The following is a 23,799-nucleotide window of genomic DNA, read 5'->3' on the forward strand; positions in this document are numbered from 1 at the left end:
ATCAAACTAGATTCTAGAGAAATAGTGAAAAGCACACATCTCAGAGGACATTAATTTTTTTCAGTCTGTTGGGCATTTTAAATGTTTCATGCATTTGACCTCTATTATTGGTTGAATTCGGAGAGGGCAATGCCACCCCACTCTAGTACTTTTGCCTAGAAAATCCCATGGACAGAGGAGCCTGGTTGGCTGCAGTCCATGGGGTTGCTAGAGTCGGACACGACTGAGCGACTTCACTTTCACTTTTCACTTTCATGCATTGGAGAAGGAAATGGCAACCCATTCCAGTGTTCTTGCCTGGAGAATCCCAGGGACGGGGGAGCCTGATGAGCTGCCGTCTATGGGGTCGCACAGAGTCAGACACGACTGAAGCGACTTAGCAGCAGCAGCAGCAGCATTGGTTGAATTCTGTTAAGAGTCCTAACCCCCAGAACTTTAGCACATGACCTTTGGAGACCAGGATTCACAGAGATGTTCAAGTACAGATGAGGTCAGTAGGGTGTGTCCTACTCCAACAGGACTGGGCCTTTATAAAAAGGGGATATTACAATTTGTAGTACTTTGTTAAAACTGCCCTAGAAAGCTAATACAGCCCCACCCCAAAATCTTAAGCAATATATCTTCAGACCATTATCCAGTACAATTCGAAATACACATATAAAAGATTACCACAGTCTCAACAACTTGGAAACCAAGACAAACTCTACTATGCAAGAAGTAGACAGGTGAGGAAATGAAAAGTGAAATTTGAAAGCATCTCCCAATGCAAAGCAAAGAGCAATGTTTAGTGACAAATGTACAAGACAAAGGAAAATCTCATTCAGGGCAAAATTGCACACTTTGAGTGCCTTACTGATTCAAGATGGAAGCTGACAAAGGAGGTTAGTATTCCTCTTGAGAAACTAGGAGGGGAGGGGAGAACAAAAACTGAGCCAAAAGAAGATAGACAGATGGGATTCGTAAAGATATAAGCTGAAGTCCTATGCACATGGTGCCCCATAGCCTGTGGACTCTCCACGGAAAGACATCTCCAGCCCACTGCTCCAGTCTTCTGTCCTCATCTCCTCGTCCCGCTGCATGGATAGTTCTGTTTTCAACCAGGTATGCTCCTGATCACAGCTGCATCAGCACTGGCAGACACGGACGTGGCTTGGGAGCAACCAACACTTTTTGACGAGGGGCAGGTGGCCAGCTAGGGTGAGTTGGGGCAGCGGAGTCGGTTCTTCAGGTCTGGCCCTGCTGCTTAGCATGGTTGCTGTGAGTCCCGAGTTCAGCCCTGTGGATGCACACAGTCTGCAACCACTCACCAGCCCAGGAACCTGGGGCAGTAATGACTAGAGCTGCCACGAGCAGAGGTGTGCGAGTCTTTGTGTGTGCACACGCATTCATTTCTCTTGGGTAAATAGATACTCAGGAGTGGAATCATCAGGTCATTATGGTAGGTGAGTGTTTAATATCTTAACATGAGGCCAAACTGCTTTCCAAAGTTTCTGTCCCATCTCCCACCCCCACCAGTGGTGCCTGAGCCTCCCAGTTCTTCCCCGTCCTTGTCAACACTCAGGATCGTCGGTCTTTTGTGTTGTAGCCATTCTAGTGGATGTTAAAAGTTCAGGGTACTTCCATGGTGGTCCAGGGGCTAAGGACTCCTCGCTCCCAATGCAGGAGGCCCAGGTTCAATCCCTGGCTAGGAAACTAGATCCCACATGCCACAACTACAAATCCCACATGCTGCAACAAAGACCCGGCACAGCCAAATAAAGACATAAACACATTTTTTAAAGTTCAGGAATTTTGAGAGTTGATTGTCAAATGCCATTATTTAAAAAATTCAACTGTATAAACTTCCACTTAAATTGTATTAAAGAAACAAAGGAGATACTCAAAACGCATCATGTCTTATTTCACCCCAGTACCTTGGCACAGTGCACCACCCAGGATCTCTTCTGAACCACACATTCAATGACATTATGTGGGTAGCCATGTTTTTACAACAGTTTGGCCTGGTGGGAGTATTTACCCCACAGGAATCAGCACTGCCTGCAAACTGGGGCTAGACTGATTATTATTCAGTTGATTGTGTAGACTTGCTGCTGCTAGGTCACGTCAGTCGTGTCTGACTCTGTGAGACCCCATAGACGGCAGCCCACCAGGCTCCCCCATCCCTGGGATTCTCCAGGCAAGAACACTGGACTGGGTTGCCATTTCCTTCTCCAATGCATGAAAGTGAAAAGTAAAAGTGAAGTCGCTCAGTCGTGTCCGACTCTAGCAACCCCATGGACTGCAGCCTAACCAGGCTCCTCCATCCATGGGATTTTCCAGGCAAGAGTACTGGAGTGGGTCGCCAGTGCCTTCTCCATGCATAGACTTGAGTCTGTAGTAATTACATTTTGAATAACAAAAAGAAAAAGAAATAACTTCCAGTATCAAAAACTACTATCCAATTCAGCAGAGATTTTGTTCATGTCACCAATGAACATATGAGGTTCCAACACACACCTTTGCTGTTTCGCTTTTGTCTTGGTAAGATCAGTGGAAATATCAACCAACGTTTATGTGGGAACCACAGTCAGCCCTCAGTTGCAACCGTGGGTCAGGTACCAATCCAAAAGTTTGGCAAGTCAACTGAAGAGGTTTTGGTGAGAATCAATGGGTCATATGGAATTGAGAAATAGTGTATCATGTGTTTTATTGTATATATATTGTAGATTTATTTGTACATTGTTTACATCTTTTATAACAGTAAAATTTATAATAAACTTACATGTCTGTGTGTGTCTGTGTACATATATAGACAGACATAAAGAAATATATACACTCCCCCAACACAGAGGTGCACACACACACACATAGGCTTACATTTACTTGTCACCATGGATCAGCACATCACAGCTTGCAGACACACGCCCCAGCCTGTCTGCTCCATGCAGCAGGTACACATCACCTGGCCAGTCTGAGCATGGGCTCAGGGAGGGCGCCTGTGCCCCAGCTACTGTAAAGCCCAGCAAGCTGGCACTGGGTAGGGAGAAGCACTCGGGCTCACGAAAGGCCATTGATCCACCCACTGTGGCCTGGAGGGGGCCCTGTTGGCCTCACCCACTCAATGAGTTGGTGAGTTGGTGGCCCAGAGCCTGGCTAATGAGATAAAGGGACCCAGCTGTGCCCAGACATCAGGGATCTGGGGGGCCCTGGGCACCCCCGACTCTCAGCTCTGCCTGTCACCAGCTCCTGGACCAGGGCCCCGCTCTGGCCCTCTCCCAGGTGGGTGTTCTCCCCGGGGCAGGTGACAGGGCGTGGACCACCCTCCCAGACTGTTCCCCTCAGGTCTTTCCCACAGTGCAGCCTGAGAGATGTTGTAAAAACAGAAGTCGACTTTTCCTCTCCCCTGCTTACAGCACTGTGTGGCTCCCCGGTGTTGTCAGGGTCTGTCCGGACCCTAGCTGGGGAATGAGGCTGGCCTGAGGCAGCCACTGCCTGGGTCCTGGCCTCTTCCGTCTGCCACCCTGCCCACCACCGTGGCCCCAGCCACTGTGACCTATTTTCATGTTTTGGGATGGCCCAGCTGGCTCAAGGCTCGAAGTGTGGCTCACGGGAGTCACTCCTGGGCATGGTCGCCCCACCTTCCCGCCCCTTCTCACCTGCTCTGTCTCCTGGATGTCCCGCCCCTACCCTACCTCATCCTTTGGTGCTGTGGGCACTGTCCAGGCCCTGCAGTGCCGCAAGCGTGTCCAGGCAGACAGTGTCCTGGGGCAGGTGGGCCCCCAGGCGCCGCAGCTCTGTGCAGAGCAGGGGGAAGTCGTAATCGAAGCCATTGTGGGCCACCAGGCACACAGGGCCCTCCTGGCGGCTCAGGAAGGCCTGCAGCATCTGTACCACAGTGCCATCAAAGCCAGCCTTCCCGCACCTGCCCAGGCCCTCACGGCTCAGGCCGGTAATCTCACTGGCCTTGGCAGTGAAGGGGCGCTCTGGGCTCATGCACAGTGTGAGCTTGTCCATGACCCAGGGTGGCAGGGGGGCCCCAGACTCATCGCACTTGAGGTCCTCCAGGGAGGACTGGTGGACTGCGAACAGGGAGAGCTCGGCGATCTCAGGGTCCACGCTGGGGAGCCCAATGGCTTCCAGGTCCAGAAAGACAAACGTCTCGGCCCGTGGTCGCTTGGACACGGTGATGGTTTTCACAGAGACAGGGAAGCCTATAGCTGCCAAAATAAGAGGCAGAAGACACAGGGGCCAAAGAGATGGGGATGCCTGGCCTCAGCTGGCCACAGCTTTGCCCGTGGCCAAGGTCCTGACCCTTCTGGCTTCCCTTCTGGCTACCTCATGGGCCTTTCGGCTCTAGGAGCCATTTCTAAGACCCAGATCCAGAAAGACTGCTATGGGGCCTTCTGAACTGGGATCCAGCAACAGGGATCTGTTACTTCTGTCCAGGATGAGGCCTCCTAGGGTCTTGTCACCTGCCTTCATGGTGTCCCTCCGTCCCTCCCTGACCATCCCCACTGCTACCATCTAGTAAACAGCAAAAGGCAGGCCTGATATGCCCAGACCCTGGCCTGGGGCCTCTGCCTTCTGGACCCCAAGGACATAGACAGGCAGTGTACCAGGCCCATGTCACCAGGGACTGCAGCCCAGGATGGCACCATCACCAGCACACTGTGGCCAGCAGCCTCAGGCCCAGCACCCGACAAACGTGCCCCTGGGATCAGCTGCTGGGAAGCAGACAAGCAAGCACCCAAGACAACTCTCCTGGGAATTCCCAGTCTCCCTGGCTTGGCCTCCTCCTGGCACACAGGTGGATCCAATTTGGATCTGACCCGATCCGGCCCCTGTTCTGCCTCTGGGCCCTGGCAGCTGGCCACACTGGCTTACCTGCAGCATCTGCTGGCTGGGTTCTTGGGCTACTAGACACCTGTCTCACACAGGCTGCTCTGGGCAGCCTTTAATCTGTGGCTGTGGCCTGCCCCCAGCCACCCATTGGGTAGGGAGAAGATCCGAGGCCACAGGACCTGTGCAGCCAGCTTGCCACCCCCTCGCTTGCTCACAGCTGCTGGGACACACACCCCATGTTTTTACAGGCTGAAAAGCTGGCTCCTGGGCCGCAGGCGGGCTCCCCACAGGCAGAGCACAGCCTGGGCTGGAAAAACGTGTCGTCACAGCTGTCTCACAGGCATTAAGAGGAAACCCAAGCCCTCTGCCCTGCCTCCACGACTGATTAGGTCTGGCAGCAGCAGCCGGGCCTGCTGCCTTGGGTTCAACACCCAGCCCCAGGCTGGCGCCCTCCCAAAGGGGCATCTCCAGGGCACAGCTCCGTCACCAGGGTCAACCAAAGTGAGCTAGGAGGACAGGCCACAGTGTGGCCCCACTGACAGCAGCTGGGGTGCATCAGGGCAGCGGCCCCCCAACTTTGGGGGGCTCCTCTTCCTCTAGAGTATCTCAGGGGCCTGAAACAGAGGCTGCCAGGGAAGAAGCAAGGGAGGTGTGGTAGGTGGGAACAGCCCTCCACCGAGTGCCATGAGAGCCAGAGGCTCCAGGTCCTGCCCGGCCCAAGTGGCTTGGGCCAGGGTGAAGGGCACAGTCAGTGTAGGAGGTAAGAGAAAAGGCCCTCCCTGCCCCAGGAGAGCAGATGGCACCATCCCTAGGACCTCATCCCCGGGCAAGCCATGCCAGCCTCCGGCAGCAGGTGCTCATAAGCCCGGTCTCCCACTGGGGCACAGGGAGGCAGCCGAGATGCCGGGGGAAGCCTGCCCGCAGCGGGCCCTCCAGTCTCCTGGGCTGTAAAGCTTTCAGGGAACCTGGACCACAGTGCCCAGGGGTCTACCTGTGCTCCCACTTCCACCGATGGCAGGGGACGAGCTCCCTGGAGCCTCCTGGTCTGGAACAGCCACAGGGGAATCAGGGAAATGAAGGTGCAAGTGAGACTGGCAACCAAATGCTTAGACGGGGGGGGAGGGGGCAGGGGGGGCCTCCTCCAGTGCCCTTCAGCCTGATGCTGAGCTGAGGGGGGGGCAGGGGACTCCACCGGGTGTGCCTGTCCCTGGGCTTGCAAGGAGGGAGATGGCTGTGACACAGCTCAGGCAGATACTGGGTGGCCCTGGAAAGCCCCGAGAGCTGCTTTCTGGCCAACCAGTCAGGCCACCAGCAAGAATTCCCCAGGTCGGTTCTGGGTGGCTTGGGGAGGCAGGAGAAGGAAGCACACGCCCCCACCGGCCACACACCAGATGCAGTGAGTGCCAGCACCCCCAAGGCCAGCCCAGGGTCGGGGGGAGGAAGCAGCAGATCAGGGCCTGGGGGAGGCCGTGGTCGCATTCAGCCAGGAGTCGTGACAAGACACAGCCAAGCTTAATGGGCGCTGGAATGTGGGGCGGGCAGGATGGGCAGGGAGGCAGTCAGGCAGAGCCACAGAAGCAAAAAAGTAGGCTGGAGGCAACTTCTTAAAACCTTGGCTTTCTTTTCTCCCCAGCTCACACCACCCAAACCCACCCCACCCCACCCCACCTCCACCCCCCACCATCCCCATGTTACCCTCCCCTCACACCCCCCACCCCCAGACCCCTTGCCAAAGAGCTGAAGGTGCTGAGCAGCTAGAGGCCATGTCTACACGGCAAGGGAACTGACTGCTGCTGCCTGGCTCTTCAGGGCGGAGCTCACTGCTCACAGGCTACTGTGGGCCTTTGTGCAGACAGTTGCTGAAGGTCTTATATTGCTGGGTTAGCTCTTCCATTTTGGTGGCTGCCAATGAAAGAGAATGGCAAATAGCAAGGTCAGTCAGTCCAGCTGTCCTCGGGCCCAGGGCACCCAGCAATGGGCTGAGCCAGGAGCCCTTGAGGGGGCCAGGGCCTGGTGAACTCCGATGGAAGCCCCTGGGGGCCCCAGGCAGAGTCCCCAGGCTGGGATTCACTGGCTTGGCTGGGTCCCTCCCCACCCCTCTCTGCAGAGCCCAGGAGTCAGGGAGGTTCATGATTTGGATGCTGTATGGATTTTGATCAGCCCTTCCTTTAGCTTGTCCGAGTCCATCCTCCAGGAGCTCGCCTCCCCAGCCCGTCCTCTGCCCTCCCACAAGGTTGGCAAGTGGTGTTCGGTCCTGCCCATCCCAAGGGTGAGTGCGAAGCTTGGGCATCATGGGGTGAGCCTGGGGGTGATGGCTGGGTGGGCGTCTCACAGAGAGGAAACAGGCCTGGCCCCAACGAGCCTTCCCACTCACCATCACTGCTCCCTCCGAGGGCGCTCACATTTCTCTTACATATAGATAGGATTCGGGGGTGTCATTTCCCTTTACTAAGTCCTCAGATTCTCCCAATTTCCAGATGCTCCAGCCCTGCTCCTGGGCTCCCAGAGATCTGGGCATAACCTCAGCTCACATGTCGCCCCTCTGTCCCAGGCCCTCAGTGCTACATGGCCTTCTCTTGACTCAGGGTTTGGCCAAGCTGTGCTGTCTCTGGAAGCCTGGGCCCCTGACGCTGCATCCCTGCTACTGTGGATTATGGGAGGCTAGGTCTGGAGTGCGTCCTGGGGCTCCCTCTGGTCTGGACTCAGCCCTCAACTCTGCAACTGCCTCCCTCCTCCTGCCTTCCTTTCTCAGTGTCAGAGATCTCAGCCCATCTCTGTGCTGTTTTTCTTTGCCCTTGTTTATCTGCCCCTTGTCTCCTGAGTCTCAAGATGTTTTCTACTCAAGATCTGCCTAACTCTCTCCATGGATTGTTCTGAACACTTTGACAACCATATTTAACGCCTAAGAGTGTCTGCTTGCATTTTCTCCTTGCTGGTTCTTCCCAGTTTCCTCAGTATGTGTGAACAAGATGCTGAGTATGTTCATTCAAGTTGGTTGGAAAGTTCTCTTCTCTGAATGACCACTGCCTCTGGCGGTGGAAAAGGGTTGGGGCAAACACAGACAAAGCAGCAAGTGCAGAAGGAGACAATAGGGCAGGAGAGGCCCACGAGGGCTCTGAAGAGCTGCAAGAGTCCTGGGAATATGGAAGTCCACACACGTGCCTGGGGCTGTGCGGGCATCTGGAAGAGACCTGCAAAGGCCCTGAGCCCATGACTACTTGACCTTAAGGCAGAACCAACAGAGGTGCAGAGGAAGGAAACATCAGCCATGTGGCTGAGTGTGGAGGAAAACCATAAAGCTATACACCCAAGTAGCTCACACAACTCCAAATGGGAGAAACTCAAAAGTGACCCCACACCAAGACTGTCAAAAGAGCCAACGGGCAAGACAGATCTGAGAATGGAAGATGGAAGAGACTACGCCAGGGCCTCCATTATATGTCAATGAATGTGAGCGATCACAGACCCTCACTTGGGAGGTGCAGGCACTAGGACAGAATCCTCACCAAGCCGGGCCAGTGCTCAGCTGCAGGCAGGAAGTGGCTGATGGAGTCGCTAGTGTGCGAGGCATGTTCCATCTCTTAGCCTGGTCTGTGGTCACACAACTATCTGCTTTAAAGTCAGTGGCAATGGACTGAAGGGGGTTTGCCACAGCCCAGGGGACAGAGGCAACTTTTCACTTGTCTAACCCTGAGTTAAGACTCCTCCCTAAAGGCTGCTTTTTTCTTATAACAAAACACAACAACAATGAAAAACCTTCTCTGAGTGAGTATATTTTGCATAAGAAGAATAAACTTACTCAGAAACAAAGTTTAAAATTAAATGCAGACACAATTTTGACCTTACCCAATAGCAGGAAGGTGGGAAACAGCAAAGCTAGCCCCACAAATGGGAGGAACTGGCCTCATTGCCACGACGGCAGAACCTCACCTCCACATAGAACCTCAACTGTTGAAACGAGTTCACTGCGACCTTTCTTAAAGGTTGACAATCAGAGGGAAATTCCCTGAGTGATACATGTTCACTGTAGAATATGTGAAGGCTGCAGAACAGGATAAAGAAACAGGAAATGAACTAAACGATCACAACAAACTGTAAAATTCTTCAAGAGACGAGAATACTAGACCACCATACCTGCCTCCTGAGAAATCTGCACGCAGGTGAAGAAGCAACAGTTAGAACCGGACATGGGACAACAGACTGGTTCCAAATTGGGAAAGGAGTACATCAAGATTGCATATTGTCACCCCGCTTATTTAACTTATAGGCAGAGTACATCATGCGAAATGCAGGGCTGGATGAAGCACACGCTAGAATCAAGACTGTTGGGAGAAATATCAATAACCTCAGATATGCAGATGACACCACCCTTATGGCAGAAAGTGAAGAAGAACTAAAGAGCCTCTTGATGAAAGTGAAAGAGGAGAGTGAAAAAGTTGTCTTAGAGCTCAACATTCAAAAAACTAAGATCATGGCATCTGGTCCCATTACTTCATGGCAAATAGATGGGGAAACAATGGAAACTGTGATAGAATTTACTTTCTTGACAAGTTTATACTTGGTCTCCAAAATCACTGCAGATGGTGACTGCAGCCAAGAAATTAAAAATGCTTGCTCCTTGGAAGAAAACCTATGACCAACCTAGACAGCATATTAAAAAGCAGAGACATTACTTTGCCGACAAAGGTCCGTCTAGTCAAGGCTATGGTTTTTCCAGTAGTCATGTATGGATGTGAGAGTTGGACTATAGAGAAAGCTGAGTGCTGAAGAATTGCTGCTTTTGAACCATGATGTTGGAGAAGACTCTTGAGAATCCCTTGGACTGCAAGGGGATCCAACCAGTCCATCCTAAAGGAAATACTCATTGGAAGGACTGACACTGAAGCTCCCATACTTTTGCTACCTGATGCAAAGAGCCAACTCATTAGAAAAGACCCTGATGCTGGGAAAGATTGAAGACAGGAGGAGAAGGGGGTTACAGACGATCAGATGCTTGGATGGCATCATCGACTCAATGGGTAAGAGTTTGAGCAAGCTCTGGGAGATGGTGAAAGATACAGAAGCCTAGCATGCTGCAGTCCATGGGGTTGACACAGCTTAGCGACTGAATAACAAACGATCTAAATCCACCTCTGACTCACACAGAGAAAATTAACATCCATGTGGTAGCTCAACTCCCACAATGGATTCCTCTGCATTTTTTCCCTTTAGAAAAGTAAGATCATACTGTGTATTTCATTTTCAACCTGCATTTTCCTTTTAACATTATACAGTATGCATTTCCTCATGTCACTGTAACCAAGTTTTGAAACAACAAATACTGTCCCACAATATACATATAATCAGTATCTACCCAAGCATTATCCAAGAATAAAACCTTGAATTATTCCCATTTGTCAGTATTGTAAATTCTGGAACAGTATAACAATAAATAATCGAAAGTGACCTACAGGCTCAGTAATAGAAAACGTTAAGCAAATTTTAGCTAATGTCTGAAAGGAAGTGTCTGACGATTGGAAATAAGACTTTGAAAACCTGGGTCAATGCTTAAAATGAGGTCCAAGGGAAAGAATATAATACTGTAGCATGATGTGAGTAGATTCAACTTATACAAAGAAAGAAAAAACGATGACAGCTGTACACCCATGGCTGATTCATGTCAATGTACGGCAAAAACCACCACAATACTGTAAAGTAATTAGCCTCCAATTAAAATTAATTAATTAATTTTAAAAAATGATGAAAGGAAACAGAATAGAGGGAAACAGACCAAAACATGAACACTGACCGCCTCTGGGCCACTGCACTATGCAGTGCTTTAAATTTCCCTCTGCACAGCTTTAGAGAATCCCCATTTTCTACCATTCATGGTTTTCTTTTCAGATCTGTCAAAAGCATTTTTTAAGGGAAGGAAAACCTTAAGCATCATAAAAAGAAGAGAACAGGAATGGACCAGTCCCCAAATGCAGGCTGAGGTGCCCTAAGATGGCCCTGACCACCAATCGGGTGGCCACGGACACAGCAAGGGGTGACCACATACCTAGACTCATGACAGAGCTGTTGTTGCCCCAGCATATCTGCTCGTCATGCTGCTGGTTCGCCATGTGCACGGCTTTCACTGAGGTGCTAGTGACTTCCACGGCCGCCTTCAACAGCTTCAACGGAGGAACAGAGGGTGGGGACGTGTAGACTTGAATGCCAGCGGTCTGACCCACAGGAGGCGTCTCCTGCTCCCCGCCCTGGTGGACACTGAACACCTGCCTCCAGCTGCAAGGACAGTCACCCACCAGAGCTCCCCAGCGTAACTCCCTTTCTCCTGGCCCTGCGGGGACGCCACACTATCTCGGATCCCACCCCACACTGGGGCCACACAAAGCCGGGGTAGAGGGCATTGCACTGTCCATTTTGCACAGATGGACAGTGTAAAAGTCAATGTCCCAAGGTCAAAGGGCCTTTCTGATGGGCGAGGACTGTGCCCTAACTCAGCCTGCTAGTAGAATAGCAAAGGACAAGCTTGTCAGAGGTTCAGAAGTCTGGGAGCTTTCTTGTGAGAACACCAAGGCCAGCGCCATGGGAGCCCTGAGTCAATGGTAGAGTGTCATGTGTGGCAAGTGTGCACATAATCATAACCAAAGCTAGCAGTCTGGGCTCCGAGGATCGGAGTCAATGCTGAGGCCATCAGCTCAGCTGTGTGAGGCTGCCTTTTTGTGTCTGTCCGAAATGGGTCGAGGGCCCAGACGGGCAAGCATCCATCTGTCTGTCTGGCACTGCTCTGGGCCATGCGAGGACAAACACACTGTGAAACGCTTGAGCCTTTTGTGCAGACAGGCTGAGGCCAACACCAGGACAGAAGCTGTAGGCTGGGATGAGTCCCCAGCACAGACAGCACACACACTTCTTCTGCGCCTGCGTTATAGCTTGGTGGGCACCCTCCTGAAGGGCAGGGGGACCCAAGTGGGACATTCCCAGCACCCCTCCTCCCCTCTATAGCCCCAATCTGCCTTTAAGTTTCAGCCTGAGGCCTGGAGCCCAGAGCTCAGCCAGTCCCCGCCCTCGGGTGCCTCACTGGGGGTACAGTGGCCCCTGGGAGGGGCTGGGGAAAGGGCAACGCTTACTTGGCTGCACGACGTCAGGGTCTGGTACACGGCCTGGATGATGGGGCCGCATGGGTGGAGGTAGGGGCCTGGGCGCTGGCAGTACTCGCCCAGCTCACCGTCGTAGACTTGCAGGAAAGCCATGACGAGCTGATGGAAGTCAGAGATGACCAGGCGCAGCTTCTGGTCCAGGGTGCTGGCGTGGGCGCTGCCCACAGTGGCTCCTTGCTGTGCAAAGCACTGCAAAGTCAGGGGTGGAGGCTGTCCCACCTGCCATGGGGCACCAGGCAGAGCCCTAAACCCTTTGGAGAAGTGGGGGTCTGCTGGCCACTCCATGCTTCCAGAAACCGGGAGATGAACGGAAGACCGGAGGCCTGCAGGGACCTCAACGTCCTCCTGAGGACCTTAGCGGCAATGAGGAAAGGTCTGGGGCTGCAGGGAGGGTAGCGGGAGAAAGTCCAAGAAAAGCCCAGGGTGCCAGGACTGGCACAGGGCTCCCCCCCAAAGCTGGTCTTTTCCACTCCTGGAAAAGCCTCCCCTCTCCAGCCATCACATTCTAGAAGCTGGGCTGTTTGGCATGTGCGCCACCTCACTCAGGCCTCCCGACACGCTCGTCCGAGAGACAGGGCTGTCTGAGGCTTCAGGACATCGGGTGGGGGCCCCATGCAGCACCCCTGCAGCCAGCACCTCACCTCCACCTGGAGTGCCTGAAGCTTTGAGGCGCTCTCCTGCAGCTGCCGGGCCAGTTTTGCCACCTTCTCCTCCTCCAACTTGACCAAGGGGCTGGCCCTGCAGGCAGACAAGGGGTCACTTCTGCCTGGTGCCATCACGGGCATCGGGGCACCTGTGGACCACACACAGGAGGCTCCGTCCCAGCCAACAGGCAACCTACCCCTGCCTGTCGTCACTCTGCTTGTCAAGAAGAGGCTGCATGTCCACAGGCCATGATTCACACTTGGGTCTCAGGAGCGTCTGCAGGCAAGGGCTGGAGAAGAGCTCCCCCAGCAGCCCCTCGGTCTTCTCCCTGGTGTCCTCGAAGCACTCCTCTGCACTGTAAAGGCAGCCCCAGGGCCACACTGTCAATGCCAGAGACCAGCCGAGACTAGCGAAGGGGCCAGGAAAAGGCATCTCCTCCAGTCTGAGAGCCCACCCACCTGCAGGGACAACTCAGGTATCCATCCTCGGTGGGGTGAGCCTGCGTTCCCCTGGGATGGAGCATGGGGGGGTTCCTGTTGGGAAGACTGCCCAGGGGGCTTGGAGGAGCAAGGGCGCCCAGTGGCCGATTCGGGCAGGGCCTGTGCCAACCTTTACCTGGGGCAGCTGGAGTCGCCGACACTCAGGCTGTGGACCACGTCCAGCAGCTGGTCCATGAAGTGCAGCTGCTTCTGGGCACAGGCCCGGCCCTGGGCAGGGAAGGGCACATGTACTCAGTAGCCCGATGTGCCAGGGGCCCCCTGCTGCCCCAACAGGCCAGCAGCCCTCCAGGCTTCCACCTGGCAGGCTTGTGGACAGGCTCAGGGCCCCTGGCACAACAAGACAGGTGGTGGATGTGGCCACGTCACATCTGCTAATTCGTGGCCAACGGGGACTCGTTCCCCCATAGGCCACACATAGCCAAGCCTTACAGCCAGAGTCCCTGAGCAGCAGTTGAGTCAGTCCCCCACCCCAAAAGTGGCTGGGACACTCAGCCAGGAGCAGTCCGATTTAGAGCTCAACTCCTTCCAGAAAGGGGAAGAGGCCCGAGACCAAGCCCCATGATGCAAATTCAATCTTGGAGAGCCTGTGTGAATACGGGCTGTAAACACAGCCTGCTCTGAGAGCTCTGTGAGCAGCCGCTGAGAAGGGGAGGGCCGAGGGGGCCCAGGCAGCCCCGGGGAGGCAGTAGACTGGGGGACAGGGTCACATTCTGCTGTCTTGTTTGTAGCTCAGTTCCCGTCCACAAGCCATCATGGTTGCAGATGCCTAGCACTCCCTGCGAGCCTGGCTCCCACCTTCGTAGCCACAGGGACAGGGCCGGTGCCTCTGCAAGATCCTGGCATCTCCGCCTCCATGCCCCCTGGCCTGCCACTGGGGGCATCACTACCTCGTGTTGCCTCCTTCTCCCAACTGGCCCCAAACAACACCGAGCCAGAATGATACACCCAAAGGGCACCCTGAGGGAAGGAGATGAGGAGTGGGACACGGTCTAGACGGAGGAAAGCCTGGGCAGAAACATGAGACCAAGTGTCACTCAGGATTTCACAAAGCCTTGACCGGTGGCCTGGGCTGCACGCCAGCCCCTCTGCAACACACGGGCTACAAGAGCCCCACCAGCCTAGGAAAGGGTAAGCCGCCCCTCACAACCTATACACTGAAAGCTACAAAACGTCTCCAAGAGAAACTGAAGAAAACCAAACTACATGGAACAACAGCCCACGTTCAAGGATAGAAAGACTTATTAGGGGTGATGGTAATACTCGCCAAAGTGATCTACAGATTCAACACAATCTCCAGTAAAAGCTCAGTTTTGCACAAATTGACAAACTGATTCTAAAATTCATATGGAAATTCAAGGTACCCCTAAAAGTCAAGTTGGAGGACTGTCATGTTCACAATTTACTGCAAAGCTACAGTCATCAAGGCATTCTGCTACTGGCATAAGGACAGGCATACAGATCAATGGAATAGAATGGAGAATCCACAAATAAACCCTCACTTTTACATTCATCAATTTTTAACAAAGATGCCCAAACAGTCTAATGAGGAAAGAATGGTCTTTTCACTAAATGGTTGATTAACTGGAAAAACCAGACAGCCACATACAAAAGAATGAAGTTGGATACACACCTTACACCCATACATAAAACTAACTCAAAATGGGTCAAAGATCTAAATATAAGAGCTAAAAATACAAAACTCTTTCTCAACAAAACTCAAAACTTTTGAACTCCAAAGGACACATCTAGAAAGTGAAAAGACAATCCACAGAATGGGAGAACATATTTATAAATCAAATATCTGATGTGACTTGTATCCAGAATATATAAAGAATTCTTACATCTCAAAAATAAAAAGACAACCCAATTAAAAAGTGGGCAAAAGAACTGAATAGAGACATTACTCCAAAGAAGATACACAAATGACTAATAGGCACGTGAAAAAATGTTCAATACCATTAGTCATCAGAAAAATGCAAATCAAAACCACAATGAGATAGCCCTTCACACCCACCAGGATGACTCGTATAAAAAGATGAAAAATAACAAGTGTTGGTGATGATGTGAGAAACTGGAACCCTCACACAATGCTGGTGAGAATGCGAAATGGTACAACCACTTTGGAAAACACTTTGGGGTTCCTCGAAAAGTTTAACATATTCAAAGAATTCTGAAAGTTAGGTAATTCCACTCCTAGCTATTATATATACTGAAGAGAACTGGAAACATGTCTTCTGTCAAAAATGTATAAGGCACAGCCGGAGCATCATTATTTTTAAGAGCCAAAACATGGAAATAATTATTTCAAATATGCTTCTTAAATTTTAAGAGGAGGTGGCAGGGTTTCAGAGTAGGTTTAAGGATAGCTGCCTTTGTATGGAAACCCATGGTAGGCAACACGTGGAGGAAAGTACATGGGCTCAGAAGCCAGAATGTTAGGTTCAAGAGGTCAGGCTGTGTTACAGAGTAACCTTGAGAGAGCTGTTTGTCACCTTCCCAGGGAGATGACATATGACAAGGACCTGCTGTCTGGGGGAGGAAGGGCATGACAGTTACTGGCACGTAAGCCAGAAAGCCTCCTCGACCTCCTCAACCAGCCCCTCACCTTGTCCTAGGAATGGCAGGGGTCCACCCAAAGGAATCCTATGGGTTCCTGCCCCAGGGGCTAAGGATGCTTGCTCCTAGGGAAGGAGCCTTCCCACAATCACCCCAGCATCATGGAGGCCCCCTGCCCAGAGGGACAGGGGGCTCTCTCTTACCTTCAGGAGCTCCTGGTCATCCAGCCCACACAACATCAGTTCATGGCCCAGTTTCACCATCTCTGCTGGAACACAAGGGTCCAGTTACCACAGACAGCCACCCAAACAGGGGGAGGCCAGGCACCCTGGCCAAGTGCTTCCCTGCTAAAGGACGTCAACAAGGAGGCAGGTGACGGACACCCTAGGTTGCCAGCATAGCCTCCTGCTGTGTGACCTACACCTGGTCACTGCCCTTCTCTGGGAGCTAGATTCCTCCCTGCGATGAGAGGTTGCATTCAATGCTCTTCCATACAGGGAACGCTGGCTTCCAGCAGAAGCCCGCCAGCTGCCTGAGGAGCCCACAGAGGCCAGGGCATCTTCCAAAGATGCCACATGCCACCCTTTCAGACACCTTGGCAAGCCACAGCACAAGGAACCATCTCACATTTGCCAGTTTCATACAGGCCCTTCACGCCATCACACCCCTTCCTCTTGCAGGCAACCCTAGCAGGTGGCTACTCTTCCATTTCACAGATTAGGAAACTGAGGCCCTGTGTAGTGCAAGGACTCCTTGGCCACGTCTTCCAGGGAACCCTGGGCATTTTCTGAGGAACCAGCTGGTAGGCTATGACTTGGAGCCACAAAGCCAGGGGCCAGTACAAGCCCTACATCCCACCCAGTGCTGCAGCCCCTGACCCCAAATCCCTGCAAATGCCTACATCTGAGTCTCATCAAGTTCAGCAAATGGTCCCTTCACTAGAAATTCAGGATCTGGGCAGCATTCCCCTCCTCCAGCACCCCACACCCATCTCAGCACAGCAGGCCAGGGACCCTGTTAAGCCCACATTCAGGATTATACGGCCCTCCTTGGAATACAGGCCTGCGTCCTTCTGCAGTCCACCAGGCCTGGCCTGGTCTGGCCCTGTCGCCCCTCAGATCTCACCCCAGCCCTGGCCCTTTGCTCTGCCCTCTACCACAGCCACCCTGGCTTCCTGGCTGTTCCTACCTCCTGCCTGGGTGCTTGTTTTTCTCTCGCCCCAAACACTATTCTTCCTGAGATCTGCCTGCCTCACTTCCTTCATTCCCACGTGACTCTTGTTATTTAAAAGAGAGGCCTTCCCCAGCCATCTTATGTCAACAGTGCCACCCTTCTCCCAGCCCACCCAAGCACCACCCTGCCTTCACCTACCTTTGTTTATGGTGCTTCTCAGCATCTGACACGCTGAGAAATGTCACCACCTACTGTGTTATCACCTGTCTCCTAGCTAGCAAGCAAGCTCCGCGAGAGCAGTGCTGGGTGCAGAGCGAGTGCTCCTTAAATGTGAACGGGTGACTTCTAATCCCCCTTCCGCATGTCACAGTTTCTCCCAATTACACTCTTACTCAAGCACTCATATCTACCACCTGCTCTGCCACCCAGGGCCCCCCCACAGGGTGGGCCAGGCTGAGCTGCTGACCCACACATTACCGAAGAGGAAACTGAGGCTAGGAATGGTAACACCATGGTAGGTGCCTGTGCGTGCGTGTTCAAGGATTCACTTGTGACCCGCCGACCAGGCTGGCCCAGCCTCCACGGGCTCCGAGACACAACCCATGTCAGCCTCGGGACAGGCCCCAGATAACTAATGTGGCAGGGCTAGCAGGGGCACGGATCAGGAATCTGGTGTCCAGCTCACCCACCCTGGGGCGGGGGTGGGGCAAACACAGACTCGCAGAAGGATGGACCTTCAGAAACACTGCTGTGTGGGTGAAGAGCTAGCCAGCGCCTTCAGAACTGCAATTTGCTCCCCTTTACCTAATGCTCATTGCTGGCTTAAGGACAGTTTCTGCCAAAAATGGATTGAAAAGAAGCAGTTCCGAGATAAGCCCCAACGGAGACCTGCCCAGGAATGCCTCATGTCATAGGCACGCACACACACCCAAGCACAACGTGGCCCGATCACTGGTGGCATCAGCAAAAATGGCTGTCTCTGCCCCCAAGCACCCTAGTGGATGGGCTGGCGGGGTCTCCTTCACAGGTACAAGGGAGGGCGGATCCCAGCAGGCTCTGGGGACATCCACTGAAAACACCAGTCCACTTGCAAGCCACCAATCTGCTAAGGAGGCCATGCACCAGGTCAGAACGGCCAGAATCCACCATTCAACACGAAATTCCTATAACAGAGGAGACCCACCTTGGATTTTCACTTCAGCTGACACCCCCTTCAGCGAGCTGAACCTGTCGAGCCAGGAGGGACAGACCCTGCAGGCAAAGAGCAAAAGCAGTCAGGCCTGAGTGGGCTGCAGGGGGCCCTCACACCTCTCCTTACAGATGCTCTAAAAAGGGAATCTTCATATCCAGGTGCTAAACAGCACTGGAAAACTCACTTTAAAATGGATAATCTTATGTGATTTCAACTCCATAAATCTATCAGCGAAACACAAAACCAAACTATTTCTGAAAATTCACCTCAGAAACGTAAATTTGAGTACTAACATTAAAATTCTCACAATAAAAACATGAAAGGACTGCCCAAGAGGAAAGAAAACTGAATTCCTCAGAGCTCTGACACCTTTCCAGGAGGAACCCAGGGGCTGGCTTTGCTTGCAATCACGGTGCAGATCTGTTTGGAGAATGTGCGAAAAGGACCTCCCTGGTCTGGCATCCTTGCAGGCCGGGCCTGGGCCCCTCCTTGCATGTGGCTGACTGCCCTTCTCCACCTGCAGGGCTTTCTTCCCACCCAAGCCAAGCACACCGAGTTGGCTCCAGCTGATCCGGCGAAGCCCACAGCTGGCTAACATTCGCCGCCCCAGGGAAGCCGTGGGAAGGCTGGACCCACCTGCAGCCACATTGGCATCCCTCCATCACTTTAGGTCCTAGACGCAGTCCTTCTGCTGGGCTCTCACCTCCCAGACTCTGGGCTCACCGAGGCCAGGAGCCAACTTTCTGCTGTGTACTTCTAGGCCCTAACAAACACAGCAGCCAGCACTGAAAAGGCGGCTGGTAAGCATTAACAAATGAATGACCACAGCCTCTTGTCACAGACTAATCCATGAGTAAAGGCCCATGCCTATCTCTTTCAACAGAGGGGCGTTTTCTGTTCTTAAACTAATATAAGTCAACAGGCAATGATGCTATCCAAGGTCACAGCTCTGAGCCATTTGAGGGCTCCTAGCATGGGGGGCTCTGGGATCACAGTCCCAGCCTCCCAGGTGGGGAGACAGCCATTCCACCTGTCCCCTTGGCCTGGTGGAGCCCCAGCCTTGACAATACCACACAGATAAACAGGAGAGTAGCCACTGGTAAGCATCTTGCCTTAAGATGCCAAGGTGAAGGGTGGGATAATTTGAGAGAATATCACTGAAACATGTCTATTACTATATGTGAAATAGATCGCCAGTCCAAGTTCAATGCATGAGACAGGGCACTCAAAGCTGGTGTACTGCAATGACCCTGAGGGATGGGATGGGGAGGGAGGTGGCGGGGGTTCAGGATGGGGGTTCAGGATGTACAACCATGGCTGATTCATGTCAATGCATGGCAAAAACCACTCCAATATTGTAAAGCACTTAACCTCCAATTAAAATAAGTAAATTAATTTTTAAAAAGAAGATGCCAAACTGATGGGCAGAACCATTTCCAGACACAGACCACATGCAATACACCGGCAGGCGTCACAAGCGACACACAGCCCAAGTCTCCCACTGGGTCTCCTCTGTGAGGGGGCCCAGTCTGAACATGGCAACCCCAGCCATGAGGTCCAGGCCTGGCGCAGCAGTCAGGCCATGTGAAGGGCACTCCAGCTCCTGGCCAGGGAGCCCCAGGATAACTGGGCCAGGAACCCACCCAGCTCTAGCAGGGTTGGGGCCCAGGCCTCACTCTGCGGACCTGCTGACTGTCTCATCATCATGGTGGGAGACGACGGTGCAGGTGTTTGGTGGAAAAGGCTCACTGTTCTTTCCCTGTGGCCATACCTGCCCCAACAAGGCTGGGGGGGGGCCTGGGAGCTAGTGGGGGCCACCCTGACCCCTCCACCGCAGGACTGCAGGGAAGAGGTGGGCAGGACAACAGCCTCACCTGTGCTACCTGTCTTAAATTACTCATTAAGGCACCCATTCCTTCTGTCAAAGAGGGCTGGGCCAGAAGGGGCAGGAGAGGGAAGTGCCACCATGTGAAAAGCTGGGAAGCTGGCCCTGGGCCTGGTTGCCAGGCAACATTCCCACTCACAAAGCGCCAGAGAGCCAAGAGCCCTCACTGATCCATTAGGCTGGACCACAGCAAACCACTTCAACACACTCAAGAATAAATCCCCGAAAGCCTAAGTGACCTCACTCGGAAAGGACTTTCATTAAAGTTGCTTTTCCTGAAGCAGCAGGGAGCAGGGCAGAAACTAACGGTGCTCAAGGCCTCGAAAGCAAGTAAAGCTCCTTGGGCGCCAAGGAAACCCAAGAGAGTTGAACTCAGCGATCCAGGGGCCCTGTGGCTCTGCCTTGCCCATGCTGAGGGCCAGCTTGGCATACAAGCCACCAAGACTACCATGCCCAACCCCACCCCCAGTCAATGCTGCATGCAGTTCCCAGGTTCTACCCGGAAGAAGGTGAACAGGTGGACCTAAACGAGGCTGAAATGGTGAAGCCATATGCAAACAAGCCAAGAGGAAATTGGGAGAAACTGGACTCTGTGAAATCCTCTTTGGCCATCAAGAGGCCTACAGCACTTCTGCCAGCTTGGGATCATAAAAATCAATTGGACATTCCCTGGTTGTTTCTTAAAAGGATTATTTCTTGTATTTAAAAAAGCACTAAAAGCATCTGAGGGACGCAGCCAGACTCTCATCCATTGCCCCCCTGGCCAGCAGAGGGACCTGGTCCCCAGTTTCCACCTGGGCTATGCAACTTTGGGCTGCCTCCCACAAGAGCCTCTCTAAGGCCTGACTTTGGCCCCCCTCCTGTGTTCAAGATCTCCAAACTAGCCCAGGCCATCCTCACTTCTATCCCTGGTTCCTGGACCAGGCACTAGTCCTTCCGGGACCAACAGTGCTTGTCACGTGAGCCACTGCCATTCCAAGCCAGGCTCCAGTCTTTTACCTGCCTCTAGCCTCTCCCCTCCAAACCCAACTGCCACAGAACTCCCAAGTCACCCTGCCAAAAATGCCAATTTCACATGTCACTCCCCTGGTCCCAGGTTCTTTCTGCCATTCAAGCCACTGCTGCCTGATTCTCTCTCCCACACCTTGACTCCCCACTCCTATGGAAACCAGTGTCCGCCATGACCTGTTCCTTCCCAGATCAAATGCGACCTCCTCCATGCCAACATCCCAGCACTCAGACAACAGAGGTGTGCCCAACACTGGGATTGGTGCGTGAGCCTTCTGCACCCCCAGTTCCTTTGAGACACCCATCAGTGTCTGAGGAATGGTACCCCAGTGAGCATGTGTCTGTGTGCCCACTTGTCACCTCAGACCCTAGAGCACATCTCAAGTATGTGCAACACCATACTGCGACCTGGGGCTAGTGACTGGACACATGGTGCAGCTGTGTGTGTGTCTGTGTGTGCCTGGCACCATGTGAGGGAAGCCAAGTCTGCTCAGGTCCCTACGTGGCACACATACAGGATCCTACACAGCCTCGAGTACTCTTGCCTGGAAAACCCCATGGATGGAGGAGCCTGGTAGGCTGCAGTCCATGGGGTCGCTAAGAGTCGGACATGACTGAGCGACTTCACTTTCACTTTTCACTTTCATGCATTGGAGGAGGAAATGGCAACCCACTCCAGTGTTCTTGCCTAGAGAATCCCAGGGACAGTGGGGCCTGGTGGGCTGCCATCTATGGGGTCGCACAGAGTTGGACACGACTGAAGCGACTTAGCAGCAGCAGCAGCATACAGCCTTCAAAAGTCCCAGGGCAAAACGTGTCCATCTTTACCCTGGACGCTCATAGCCTCTTGAGCACACCCCTGCCAGAGCCCTCAGCCTGTTGGCTCTGTCTTGGCCTGTTGTCCTGTCTGGCTCTCCAGAGCACTTGGAGCTGCTGGTGGGAAGGCACTGGGATTGGTGCCTGAGCCTTCTGCACCCCCAGTTCCTTGGGGACATCCATCAGTGTCTGAGGAATGGTACCATGACCCAAAGGACTGGTAAATGGGGTCTTGGCCCTGGCTTGCCACTCCTCGGTAGTAAGACCCCAGACAGTTCTTGACTCCACTCTGAACATCAGCTTCTCAGTCTGAAAATGAAAGGTCTGAAGTACATCATTTCCCAGATCCCTGCCAGCTCTGAAAGTAGTAGTTACAGCCAGAAAAATGCTCAGAAGCCAAGCTCAGCTACAGCACGGCTATGAAGAGACAAGCTGAAGCACTCTCCAGGGCACTTTCTCCCCAGATCTAAGCACGGCTTCACTTTTTATCTAAGCAGGTGACTAAAGTCGGTGGGCACCTTCTCATATAAAGAAGAAATCCCATCTTCCCCTGTGGGTTGAGTGGTATCTGTGTACCCCAAGGGTGGGGGAGGAAGAAGGCAGGTTGTTACCGTGTGCACATCCACTCCAAGATTTCCAAGCGGTACTTCGAGGGGCTACACAGCAGTTCCTGAATGGTCTTTGGTTCTGTGATATAAAGACCGTCAAGGAAGGGGCAGTTGAGGTCCTAAACAAGGAAAGGGAAAGCCAGGAAGTTTTAGAAAGGCAACATCAGCAAAAGGTTGAAACGCAGAGCAGTAATCACACTCTCAGTGCACCTCCCTTCACACACGTTCCCGGCCGCTGAGCAGCCACCAGGCAGGTGACACAGACCCCCGGCCCCGGACCACGGGTAGCGGTCTTGATCACGCCCAGAGTTCAGTCCCCGTCAATCTGCAGCTCCAGGTGCCCACCACTTCGCGTCCTTTTCCAAGCCCCTCTCGAGGCAGAAGCGGTAGTTTGACTTGGTAGCAACTATGGGTTACGGCGAGATTCCAATATCGGCCATGGAGCAAAGGGAACCGGGAGAGGGCCCACGGGGCCGATCATGGACGGGGGGGGAGGGGGCGGACGAGGGGAGAGGTGTTGCGGAGGGGAAAGGAGAAGGGATGAGGGGAGAGCGGGTCGCAGCCCCGCGGGGAGGGCGTCTTCACCACCGCTGTCACGGCATTTGCTGCAGAAAACTCAAAGCCGGAGGCATGCACTCCGGCCATCTGTCTCCCCCAGACCCTGCGACCTCCTCCTAGAAGCCAGGATTTGTGGCCCCATACCCCCGCCACCCGCCCCTGCGCTCCTTCCGCACGCCAGGCCTTAAAGCATCCGCGGGACAAAAGTTCAGGCTTCCGAACTCCCAGGCACGGGCCACGGAGACAGCAAAGTGAAAGCCTGGGGCCGCCCAGGGAGCGGAGACGGACGTCCTACGAACCTCCCCCCGGCAGAGGCGCCACCGACTTCTGCAGCCCCGCCACCCAGACCCCGCCGCCTGGGGCAGCTCCCAGAGCCTCGCGGCACCTTCAGCTTCGCGAAGACCTCTACTGCCGCCTGGAACGAGCTGTCGTCACTCTCACCCTCGTAGCCGCCTCCGCTGCCGCCGCCACCGACAGGACCCAACTCGGCCATGTTTCCCGCTCAGGGCCGCACCCTGCCCACGCCCCCGGCTGACTGGCCGGCCCAGCTACCAATCAATCGCGAGCCTAGTGTCCCTCCCGCCTACCCGCCTGCGCTGTAGCCGGGGCATTGCGCAGAGACGCATCCCGCCCCCTCCTCCACCATGCCTTCCCATTGGGCAGCGTCTGCGCTCAGGAGGCTGACCTCGAAGAAATGGGGAGTAGCCGGGGCTGGCGCTCGGTCCCAGCCTCACGCGCTAGGCTCCAGCCAGCCGGCCCGGGGCGGAGGAGGCGGCAGGAAGAGCATCGTCCAGGAGAGGGCGTTCCTGCCCTCTTCCCGCGGTTAGACGAAGGGGGAACCTGGGTGACGGGACAGAACTGGGACTTCAGCGTCCCACGTCCCAGCGCGAGT

At 53.7% G+C, this 23,799-nt stretch overlaps 2 protein-coding genes across 3 annotated transcripts; both read right to left on the minus strand.

Moving 5' to 3' along the window:
- Positions 1-1,430: 1,430 nt before the first annotated feature.
- On the minus strand, positions 1,431-4,461 carry TREX2 (three prime repair exonuclease 2). The gene is made up of 2 exons (XM_061408747.1): positions 4,416-4,461; positions 1,431-4,250 (listed from the first exon to the last, which is right to left on the minus strand). The coding sequence occupies exons 1-2, from the start codon at positions 4,459-4,461 to the stop codon at positions 3,673-3,675; spliced, it is 624 nt and encodes a 207-aa protein (XP_061264731.1). The 3' UTR covers positions 1,431-3,672.
- On the minus strand, positions 1,431-23,444 carry HAUS7 (HAUS augmin like complex subunit 7). 2 transcript variants are annotated; one of them, XM_061408938.1, is made up of 10 exons: positions 23,293-23,444; positions 22,353-22,468; positions 18,024-18,091; positions 15,871-15,932; positions 13,227-13,318; positions 12,808-12,966; positions 12,608-12,704; positions 11,937-12,155; positions 10,862-10,976; positions 1,431-6,723 (listed from the first exon to the last, which is right to left on the minus strand). In XM_061408938.1, the coding sequence occupies exons 1-10, from the start codon at positions 23,398-23,400 to the stop codon at positions 6,653-6,655; spliced, it is 1,107 nt and encodes a 368-aa protein (XP_061264922.1). In that variant the 5' UTR covers positions 23,401-23,444; the 3' UTR covers positions 1,431-6,652. The 2 variants fall into 2 exon arrangements, with proteins under 2 accessions (XP_061264922.1, XP_061264921.1); XM_061408937.1 differs by having other exon boundaries at positions 4,242-6,723; positions 15,871-15,935.
- Between the last annotated feature and the right edge of the window lie 355 nt (positions 23,445-23,799).

Source organism: Bos javanicus, chromosome X (assembly GCF_032452875.1).
Source record: "Bos javanicus breed banteng chromosome X, ARS-OSU_banteng_1.0, whole genome shotgun sequence".
Lineage (NCBI taxonomy): Eukaryota > Metazoa > Chordata > Mammalia > Artiodactyla > Bovidae > Bos > Bos javanicus.